The sequence below is a fragment of the Pollachius pollachius genome, assembly GCF_949987615.1.
Source record: "Pollachius pollachius genome assembly, chromosome: 3".
Taxonomy (NCBI): Eukaryota; Metazoa; Chordata; class Actinopteri; order Gadiformes; family Gadidae; genus Pollachius; species Pollachius pollachius.
Window position 1 is genome coordinate 539593 of NC_136936.1, and position 11049 is coordinate 550641.

Sequence of the window (11049 nt, forward strand, 5' to 3'; positions counted from 1 at the left end):
CAAATGGCTATGCAAATATCAAAAATTTCTTTCGATTTCCAAATAAAATTAAGTAATGATGTTATAAATTCACACTTAAAAATTCCCTTTCGAACCATTCGAGAGCTTTATTTATTTATTAGAGTGGATTTTCATTAGGGGATCTGTTATCGAAAATGCACTCCGCTGTCGTTCTTCTATCTGCTCATTCATAAATAATGTGCTGTGGTCACGTGGGCTTAATTACACACCTGATCTCATCCAATCACAGCGGCGCAGCTCCATTCACGCCTCTGTATATCAGAGCAATTAACTGTCATTGGCCGATTGGTGTGCTTTGCAAAATGTAGTTATTTGACGTGTAGCCTATGAGGTGCTTTGTTATTTTATACCAAATAGCTGTTTGATACAAAATCATTTGTATGTCTTCGAAAAACGCCCATTGACCCGAATCAGAGAACCGCACAGGGGCCGTCCGACATTTGAATATCCAAAGTCTTATGTTCATTATGGTACGACGGTGTTGTCTCCTCCTACACACACACCGGGCTGAAGGTGTCAGACCTCGGCTCCAGTTACCCGGACACCTCAGCCGGGATGCAATCCAGCAGGTCATAAACACACTGTTGTTATTTGGCCAAACCCATTTGGTCACTTTAGCGACCCAGAAACTTCCATTCACGTTTCCTCCGCCAAGTCTTTATTTCATTTCCGTGGCGGTTTTAGTTCACCTGAAACGTGACTCTGAACCCGGATGAATAAAACATCTTATTGTGCTGCCTGACCACCCGAGACTTTTCAGGTGCAGAAGTGGTGAAAGGCGACTTAATATCCCTCCGACAGGACCTCTGGGCTGAGATTCACAACAACCCCCCCCCCCCCCCACACACACACACACACACACACATAAGGAGCCGCGGCAGGAGCCTGGAGCAGGAACGACGCAACATGTTAAAACCCCGGCGGCGCAGCGACCTCCTCCTGCCGGACGTCCCGCCGGTGTTCGGGAAGCCCTGGTTCTGGCACCGGAGCAGCGGCACCATGGAGACCAGCCGCAGCCTGGCGCAGGTCATCATGGAGATGCAGGACGATATCCAGAACCTGGACGGCGATAAGCGGGGAAGTCGGGAGGACTCATTCGGAGACTTTCCGGGGCCGCCGAGAGAGAGACCGAAACCCGCGGCACTGGAGAACCCTTACGCCAACCTGAGACGCAACGCGTCAGCGCCCGCTCTGGATGTTCAGTACCAAGGTAGGCGACGCCTTCCGGCCGTGGGGAAACTGCTGTTAGTCCAGAGATATTAACAAGAAAGGTTTACGTTTCTTATTGTTTCACCCTCTCTCAAGAGAACACGGTAATGACCGTCCGCCGGTACTCCATCGCCTCCCACCTGTCCGGGGGCAGCGGAGCAGAAAGGAGTACCACCTCCTCAAGGAAGAGCGGGTCTGGCTGGGGGAGGCTGCAGGAGGAATTCCACCCGGGAACCACCGACACGCGGAGCAAGAAGCAGACCCTGCAGGACCTAGTCCATAAGAGCCGGTAGGGATTCAGAGACTATGGATTTAGTTTGGTATATTGATTATTATATATGAATGCGACCATTTTGTAGTGTAGGAAGTGTTTCTTATTGCGTTGTTTTGGACTATCCAGGAGAAAGATTTAATGAAAAAACATAATTACAACTGCTGTATGTACTGTACTCAGATGCATGTTTCTAAAACCCGATCAAAGCATAATTTTGTTCGTCAAGGGCCAAAGTGAAAACGGTCACGTTCCTCCTGCCGGTGGACGACATCTACACCAACAGACCAGGCCGGTCCCGGCCGCTGGAGGACCCCTCAGACCAGGGCCCCCGAGACCCGGACCCCCGAGACCCGGACCCCCGAGACCCGGAGCTGGACCCCCTCACAGAGACCGACTACTGACCCGTCAGTCCAACCCGGGGGGCGCAGCGTGTTCCTCTGGGTGGTCTCCGCCGGGGGCCCCGGACTGATTTGTTTCACACCTGACCACGCAGCCAGGCTCTGGTTACCGGTGTGGTTTTCATGAGGCCCCGGCACCCCGGGGCCCTTCCCGCCGGTCTGGGGCCCGCGGGGGGGATCGGGTGACGGGGCCGGTCCCACTGACCTGGGTGTCCAAACGCTCCATCACACGAGCAGAGACCCGGGGCCAGGGGCCCGCCTCACACGACCAGAGACGGTCTCTCCATGAGGGCAATGTTGACTGTGTTGGTGGTCTCTCTCCATGAAAGGGGGGTTGACGGTCTCTCCATGTGGGCGGTGTTGACGGTCTCTCCATGTGGGCGGTGTTGACGGTCTCTCCATGTGGGGGAGGGGTTGACGGTCTCTCCATGTGGGGGAGGTGTTGACGGTCTCTCCATGTGGGGGAGGGGTTGACGGTCTCTCCATGTGGGGGAGGGGTTGATGGTCTCTCCATGTGGGCGGTGTTGACGGTCTCTCCATGTGGGGGAGGGGTTGACGGTCTCTCCATGTGGGGGAGGGGTTGACGGCCTCTCCATGAGGGGGGTGTTAACGGTCTCTCCATGTGGGGGATGTTGACGGTCTCTCCATGTGGGGGAGGGGTTGACGGTCTCTCCATGTGGGGGAGGGGTTGACGGTCTCTCCATGTGGGCGGTGTTGACGGTCTCTCCATGTGGGGGAGGGGTTGACGGTCTCTCCATGTGGGCGGTGTTGACGGTCTCTCCATGTGGGGGAGGGGTTGATGGTCTCTCCATGTGGGGGAGGGGTTGACGGTCTCTCCATGTGGGCGGTGTTGACGGTCACTCCATGTCGGGGAGGGGTTGACGGTCTCTCCATGTGGGCGGTGTTGACGGTCTCTCCATGTGGGGGAGGGGTTGACGGTCTCTCCATGAGGGGGAGGGGTTGACGGTCTCTCCATGAGGGGGAGGGGTTGACAGTCTCTCCATGAGGGAGGTGTTGACGGTCTCTCCATGTGAGGGAGGGGTTGACGGTCTCTCCATGTGGGGGAGGGGTTGACGGTCTCTCCATGAGGGAGGTGTTGACGGTCTCTCCATGTGGGGGAGGGGTTGACGGTCTCTCCATGTGGGGGAGGTGTTGACAGTCTCTCCATGTGGGAGGTGTTGACGGTCTCTCCATGTGGGTGGTGTTAACTGTCTCTCTCCATGCGGGAGGCAGTGTTGATATACTGAGATATTGAACATGGCGAAGGTGATCAATTGTTTTTATTTTTCATACGGAACCCGTTTCAGTGTAAAATAGTAAATACACTGAAATTAATGTTACCATCGTCAAAAGCAAATGATATAAATCTTGCATCACCTTGGCGGTGCAGAGCTACAATAGCAGCCACTATTACTTATTTAGCGTTTGTGCATTAGACAAGTTAGTTGCCATGGGGATATAATGGACACAGCATTTGTACAGAAGTATGCGTATCCTAAAATAAATATGCTATTCAAATGGGAATAGAATGGTAAAAAATGAAAGCAAGCTCAGATCAATTATCAATCCCTTCAGTAGGAAAACACACTGCCATCTACTGTTAAAAAATAGAATTACATCATCATTGAAATGTACACGTAAATAGCACGTCAAGTATAATGCAGAACTATTCATAATCAATGACTACTCCTATATTTAAGGGAAAATAAAGACGCTGATACACCAAAGTCTTGTCACTGGTCAATACTCATTCTTCATCGAGCTTGTTCAGTTGATCATAGTCGATTATAAAATGTAATTAATCAGAAAGCTGCAGGTAGGTAGTTCATGTGGAAGAGCAGGTGTTCGGCGTGGCCCGCCCTCATGCCCGTAGAGACTTCTGCAGGGCCCTCATGTCTTTGAGCAGCGTCAGGTTGGCCTTGATGCGCTCGCACGCTCCGAAACTGCGACCCCTAGTGGCCACTGCGGTCCCTGCCGCCCCGACACGGCGGAGCTTCTTGATCTACAGGAAATAAGGAACAACTCCCTGAATGATGAAGGGTAAATAGGACAGGGGCATTCATCTGAAATAGAAAGAGGTCCAGCTAGAGGAAAAGGATTAAAGCCAAGGTCCAGAGGATCATAATGTCTAACTGTTTAGTGTGATACGTATTCCGAGTACCTTTTACAACATCTGAATGTAATACCGGTCAAATTAATTTTGTACCATTTATTGTCACGTAACATAGAACTGAACATACATTATATGTAGGACTGCAAATATAAAATAAATAAAACGTGAAAATTGTCTGGGGGAGGAAGCGTGTACCTGCTGTGTGTGTGTGTGTGTTTGTCTGTGTGTACCTGCTGTGTGTGTCTTTATGTGTGTCTTTGTGTACCTGCTGTGTGTGTGTGTGTGTGTCTTTGCGTACCTGCTGTGTGTGTGTGTGTGTTTGTCTGTGTACCTGCTGTGTGTATCTTTATGTGTGTACCTGCTGTGTGTGTCTTTATGTGTGTCTTTGTGTATCTGCTGTGTGTGTGTGTTTGTCTGTGTGTACCTGCTGTTTGTCTGTGTGTACTTGTTGTGTGTGTACCTGCTGTGTGTGTGTGTGTTTGTCTGTGTGTCTGTGTGTACTTGTTGTGTGTGTACCTGTTGTGTGTGTGTACCTGCTGTGTGTGTGTACCTGTTGTGTGTGTGTGTACCTGCTGTGTGTCTGTTTGTACCTGCTGTGTGTGTATCTGCTGTGTGTGTGTGTGTGTTTGTCTGTGTGTATGTACCTGTTGTGTGTGTGTACCTGCTGTGTGTGTGTGTGTACCTGCTGTGTGTGTATCTGCTGTGTGTGTGTGTGTGTTTGTCTGTGTGTATGTACCTGTTGTGTGTGTGTGTACCTGCTGTGTGTGTGTGTGTGTGTGTTTGTCTGTGTGTGTGTACCTGCTGTGTGTGTGTGTGTGTACCTGCTGTGTGTGTGTGTGTTTGTCTGTGGGTGTGTACCTGCTGTGTGTGTGTGTGTACCTGCTGTGTGTGTGTGTGTGTTTGTCTGTGTGTGTGTACCTGCTGTGTGTGTGTATACCTGCTGTGTGTGTGTGTGTTTGTCTGTGTGTGTGTACCTGCTGTGTGTGTGTGTACCTGCTGTGTGTGTGTGTGTGTGTGTGTGTACCTGCTGTGTGTGTGTGTTTGTCTGTGTGTGTGTACCTGCTGTGTGTGTGTGTACCTGCTGTGTGTGTGTGTGTGTGTGTGTGTGTGTGTGTGTTTGTCTGTGTGTGTGTACCTGCTGTGTGTGTGTGTACCTGCTGTGTGTTTGTCTGTGTGTGTGTACCTGCTGTGTGTGTGTGTGTGTGTACCTGCTGTGTGTGTGTGTGTGTGTGTACCTGCTGTGTGTGTGTGTGTGTGTGTACCTGCTGTGTGTGTGTGTGTGTGTACCTGCTGTGTGTGTGTGTGTGTGTGTGTGTGTGTGTACCTGCTGTGTGTGTGTGTGTGTGTACCTGCTGTGTGTGTGTGTACCTGCTGTGTGTGTGTGTTTGTCTGTGTGTGTGTACCTGCTGTGTGTGTGTGTGTGTGTACCTGCTGTGTGTGTGTGTGTGTGTGTGTACCTGCTGTGTGTGTGTGTGTGTACCTGCTGTGTGTGTGTGTACCTGCTGTGTGTGTGTGTTTGTCTGTGTGTGTGTACCTGCTGTGTGTGTGTGTGTGTACCTGCTGTGTGTGTGTGTTTGTCTGTGTGTGTGTACCTGCTGTGTGTGTGTGTGTGTACCTGCTGTGTGTGTGTGTACCTGCTGTGTGTGTGTGTGTGTGTGTACCTGCTGTGTGTGTGTGTGTGTGTGTGTGTGTGTGTGTACCTGCTGTGTGTGTCTGTGTTTGTCTGTGTGTGTGTACCTGCTGTGTGTGTGTGTGTGTGTACCTGCTGTGTGTGTGTGTGTGTACCTGCTGTGTGTGTGTGTGTGTGTGTGTGTGTGTGTGTGTGTGTGTGTGTGTGTACCTGCTGTGTGTGTGTGTGTGTGTGTGTGTACCTGCTGTGTGTGTGTGTGCAGCTGGGCGATGTGAGCCCCCTTCCTCTCCATCCTCAGCAGCAGCCTCTCCTGGTCCCTCAGCACGTCTCCCCGCTCGGCCCCCCCGGCCTGGCCCCTCCGCACCAACGCAGCCTGCTCCCTGCACACACACACACACACACACACACACATTCCTCTAATTCATCACTGCACGCCTAACCCGCTAATACTTAACGCGCACGCACACACACACACACACACACACACTCACAGGCTCATGAGGCGAAGCTCCTCCTGTAGTGAGCTCAGGATCTCCTTCAGCTCCTCCTCCTCGCTCGGTGGCTCTGAGGAGGGGGGGGACAGCGGGTGGTGCTTCAGGAGGGACAGCACGGCCTGAACGTTAGCCCGCACGGAGTGGCTGTATCCCACCGCCTGGAGGGGTACGGAGGGTGGGGTTAGCCGGAGGGCGGGGTTAACGGGAGGGGGGTGGAGCGAACAGGAAGAGGAGGGTGGGGTTAACGGGAGGGGGGTGGAGCTAACAGGAAGAGGAGGGTGGGGTTAACGGGAGGGGGGTGGAGCTAACAGGAAGAGGAGGGTGGGGTTAACAGGAGGAGGAGGAGGGTGGGGTTAACAGGAGGAGGGTGGGGTTAACAGGAGGAGGAGGGTGGGGTTAACGGGAGGGGGGTGGGGTTAACAGGAGGAGGAGGGTGGGGTTAACAGGAGGAGGAGGGTGGGGTTAACAGGAGGAGGGTGGGGTTAACGGGAGGAGGAGGGTGGGGTTAACAGGAGGAGGGTGGGGTTAACGGGAGGGGGGTGGGGTTAACAGGAGGAGGGTGGGGTTAACAGGAGGGGGGTGGAGCTAACAGGAAGAGGAGGGTGGGGTTAACAGGAGGGGGGTGGAGCTAACAGGAAGAGGAGGGTGGGGTTAACAGGAGGGGGGTGGAGGACCTACCATCCCGGCCACAAAGGGCACCGCCCCCGGGCGGAGGCTGCAGTGAGGCCGGCTCCTGGAGGCCTTCTGCCGCTGAGAGCTCTGGACCAACCAGCCAACGAGAGAAACAGTCAGGGGCCAGTCAGGACAGACGGAGCAGGGCCCCCCACAAACTCCTACCTGAGTCTCCTTGCTCCTCCTCCTAGGGCGGGGAGCCACCGACTGGAGGAGGGTCCGGTTGGCCTCCAGGCCCGTCTGAAGCTGTAGAGGCCACACAGACAGTGAACCACACACCTCCTGGACGCTCTCCAGTGGAAGAACATCACGTATATTATGGGCTGTAAGTGAAGGGGACCACGTCTGTACCAGGTCAGCCTTCTCTTGGACCAGCTTCCTCTGGCGTTCCTCCTCCTCCAGCTTCTCCTCCAGCTCATGGATCTTCTTCTGCCAGACAGACGGAAACCTCTCTTTAAATGGTTGTACTGGTACCAGTGTCAGTGGGACCAGACTAGTGTCAGTGGGACCAGACCAGTGTCAGTGGGACCAGACTAGTGTCAGTGGGACCAGACCAGTGTCAGTGGGACCAGACTAGTGTCAGTACCACAGACCAGTGTCAGCGGGACCAGACCAGTGTCAGTGGGACCAGACCAGTGTCAGTGGGACCAGACCAGTGTCAGTGGGACCAGACCAGTGTCAGTGGGACCAGACCAGTGTCAGTACCACAGACCAGTGTCAGCGGGACCAGACCAGTGTCAGTGGGACCAGACCAGTGTCAGTACCACAGACCAGTGTCAGCGGGACCAGACCAATGTCAGTGGGACCAGACCAGTATCAGTACCACAGACCAGTGTCAGTGGGACCAGACCAGTGTCAGTGTAACCAGACCAGTGTCATTGGGACCAGACCAGTGTCAGTACCACAGACCAGTGTCAGTGGGACCAGACCAGTGTCAGTGGTACCTCTGCCTGGTTCTGGGTGAGCGTCATTCTGATGTACTCCCTCTCCAGTCTCTCCAGCTTCTCGCAGTGGGCTTGGTCACCTGACGGGTCACATGGCAACAGACGGGCATGCTCGGGTCCGGGGGCTTGGTCACCTGACTGGTCTGTTGCCATGGAGACCTGGGAGAATCAACAATCGTCATTTTATCCATTTAATATTATAGACGGGAAATTCTGAATGTTATGATGCAGTAGCCTCAGCACTAGATGCTACATTACATTAACAGTAGCCTCAGTGCTACATGCCAGTAGCAGTAGCCTCAGTGCTACATGCTACATGCCAGTAGCAGTAGCCTCAGTGCTACATGCTACATACCAGTAGCAGTAGCCTCAGTGCTACATGCCAGTAGCAGTAGCCTCAGTGCTACATGCTACATGCCAGTAGCAGTAGCCTCAGCGCTACATGCTACATGCCAGTAGCAGGAGCCTCAGCGCTACATGCTACATGCCAGTAGCAGTAGCCTCAGCGCTACATGCCAGTAGCAGTAGCCTCAGCGCTACATGCCAGTAGCAGTAGCCTCTGTGCTACATGCTACATGCCAGTAGCGCGGCGGCTGGCCCTCTGACCTGCTGCCAGAGGAGGCTGGTGCGGTCCTGCTGGGCGAGGCGGACCGTACGTCTCATGAGCTCCAGCTGTCTCTCCAGCTGCTGGCAGCGGGCCTCGGCAGCGGCCAGCTGGGTGAGCAGCACTGTGGGGGCACAGGAGAGGTTTGAGGAGAGGGAGTACAGCCTGCAGAGAGAGACACCCCGCGGAGCTCTGGAGAGGACCTGGGGATGACGCCCTCTGACCTGTGAGGCCTTTCTGGACGGTTTGGAGGGATCCAGAACGGTACCTTGGTTGCATTGTGGTCGGGCGCCAGCCCCTTCGCTTCGCATCTCCCTCCGGTCGGAGGATACATCAGAGGGCTGCTCCACCTGTCGTCGGGTGGAGGTGACGTCAGAGGGCTGCTCCGCCTGTCGTCGGGTGGAGGTGACGTCAGAGGGCTGCTCCGCCTGTCGTCGGGTGGAGGTGACGTCAGAGGGCTGCTCCGCCTGTCGTCGGGTGGAGGTGACGTCAGAGGGCTGCTCCGCCTGTCGTCGGGTGGAGGTGACGCCAGACCGCAGCTCCGCCTCTCTCCGGGCGGAGGTGACGTCAGACCACGGTTCTGCCAGCCTTCGGGTGGAGCTGACGCTGATAGATGGTGCGGCTCTCCCCAGCGCCTGCAGACCGAGGTCCACCGGTCTCTGGGTGGAGGTGACCAGTGGTCGGGTGGAGGGCTGCTCCGCCTGCAGGCCGAGGTCCACTGGTCTCTGGGTGGAGGTGACCAGTGGTCGGGTGGAAGGCTGCTCCGCCTGCAGGCCGAGGTCCACTCGTCTCTGGGTGGAGGTGACCAGTGGTCGGGTGGAGGGCTGCTCCGCCTGCAGGCCGAGGTCCACTGGTCTCTGGGTGGAGGTGACCAGTGGTCGGGTGGAGGGCTGCTCCGCCTGCAGGCCGAGGTCCACCCGTCTCTGGGTGGAGGTGACCAGTGGTCGGGTGGAGGGCTGCTCCGCCTGCAGGCCGAGGTCCACCCGTCTCTGGGTGGAGGTGACCAGTGGTCGGGTGGAGGGCTGCTCCACCTGCAGGCCGAGGTCCACCCGTCTCTTCTCCAGCTCCAGCCGTCTGATCTTCTCCTGGAGGTTCCTCAAGGCGGAGATGATTTCTAGGCGGCCACATGAAGGGTGTTGTGGTTCACAGGGTGGTGTACAGGGTGGTCTAGGGTGGTGTACAGGGTGGTCTAGGGTGGTGTACAGGGTGGTCTAGGGTGGTTTACACCAGCAGGGGGGATGGTGTTTTTTATTGTTCACACAGGTTTGTGTGTGAAGCTGATTAACGGGTTCATAGTGAACTACTTTTATGTTTAGATTGATGTTTAGCCCATTATGAAAGGATGAAATGGCTTTTCTGGTGATCTGGCAACCCTCTGTTGACACGGAACTCCTTATTGGTAGGTTCTGGACAGACACTATCAAATGAAGCGCCCTGTCTAAACAAAGGACAGGCAATGATGGTTATTTGAGAATGAGACACGCAGCATATTGCTGGAGCTCAGAGAGTGAAGGAATGGCTGAATGACTGTCGTGAAGGATCAAGTTTCCTCTTCTGTTGCTATGGAGCGATAATGTGACCCAATACCTCGTGGAGACAGTGTGTTTCACAAAGCAAAACGGATACAAACACACACAACGCCCCACCTACCTGCACTGTGGGACTCTGGGAACGACTTGGCAGGCGAGGTGAGCAGAGCAGCCTGCCTCATGTGGGGTGGTGGTCTGTGGAGGGTCTTGATGAAGGGCTGGTGAGCAGGGTAGTCTTTATAAGACGACAGCGACGGACTGACACACATGAGACCTCTGGGCAGCGCCGGACACCATTCCTGTGGAGAACCACAGCTGAATAATGAATAGCATGTGAAAGTCACTGAGTAAAACAAAGCCAGCTTTGGACCTTTATTTTGAAAAGCCACATTCCCTATCACTCATACAAGATGCACTCTCACTTCCCCAGACAGGATTTAGCTGGTCAGCTGTGGACCACATGATAGTAATTTATAACATGCCTTGCAAAATGAGCAGCTTTCCCTGGGCGTTAGTGACACTATAGTAGTATTCTGTGCCATTTGACCAAGTAAACAGGTGTATCGAAATGTATGATGGCACATGCATGTGCCATCATACATTTGTTTACCCATCAGGCGGACCTCTGATACCTTCAGATTATAATACGGACCTCTGCTACCTTCAGACCATCAGGCGGACCTCTGCTACCTTCACACCATCAGGCGGACCTCTGCTACCTTCACACCATCAGGCGGACCTCTGCTACCTTCACACCATCAGGCGGACCTCTGCTACCTTCAGACCATCAGGCGGACCTCTGCTACCTTCAGACCATCAGGCGGACCTCTGCTACCTTCCGACTAAATACAGTGGACCTGATACCTTCAGACCCTAAGGCTGACCTCTGCTACCTTCAGACTATATACGGTGGACCTCTGATACCTTGTTGTGATGAGCCTCCCCGGCGGGTGTTTTTGACAGCGGCTTCATCCCGGATCGGCTTCTGGTCTAGCGGGAGTATGTCTGCACAAACAATTCTTTCAATCGTCCATCCTTGGATTCTGAGAACAAAGGAATTGCATCGGCTCAGCTACCCAGGCTGGTTAAACTAAAATGTAGATATAACCGGGAACCCAAAACAATTCAACTTCTCCACTCGGGCCACTCCATCCGTTGTGC

General features: G+C 54.2%; 1 protein-coding gene across 4 annotated transcripts; it reads right to left on the bottom strand.

Moving 5' to 3' along the window:
• Positions 1 to 3253: 3253 nt before the first annotated feature.
• Positions 3254 to 11026, bottom strand: LOC307072571 (uncharacterized protein). 4 transcript variants are annotated; one of them, XM_079731916.1, is made up of 11 exons: positions 10813 to 11026; positions 10010 to 10187; positions 8628 to 9473; positions 8362 to 8483; positions 7756 to 7914; positions 7163 to 7240; positions 6977 to 7057; positions 6818 to 6898; positions 6137 to 6297; positions 5887 to 6025; positions 3254 to 3904 (listed from the first exon to the last, which is right to left on the bottom strand). In XM_079731916.1, exons 1-11 carry the CDS (start codon positions 10858 to 10860, stop codon positions 3764 to 3766), a joined length of 2034 nt encoding a protein of 677 aa, XP_079588042.1. In that variant the 5' UTR covers positions 10861 to 11026; the 3' UTR covers positions 3254 to 3763. The 4 variants fall into 4 exon arrangements, with proteins under 4 accessions (XP_079588042.1, XP_079588041.1, XP_079588040.1 ...); XM_079731915.1 differs by having other exon boundaries at positions 6818 to 7057; XM_079731914.1 differs by having other exon boundaries at positions 6977 to 7240.
• Positions 11027 to 11049: the final 23 nt, after the last annotated feature.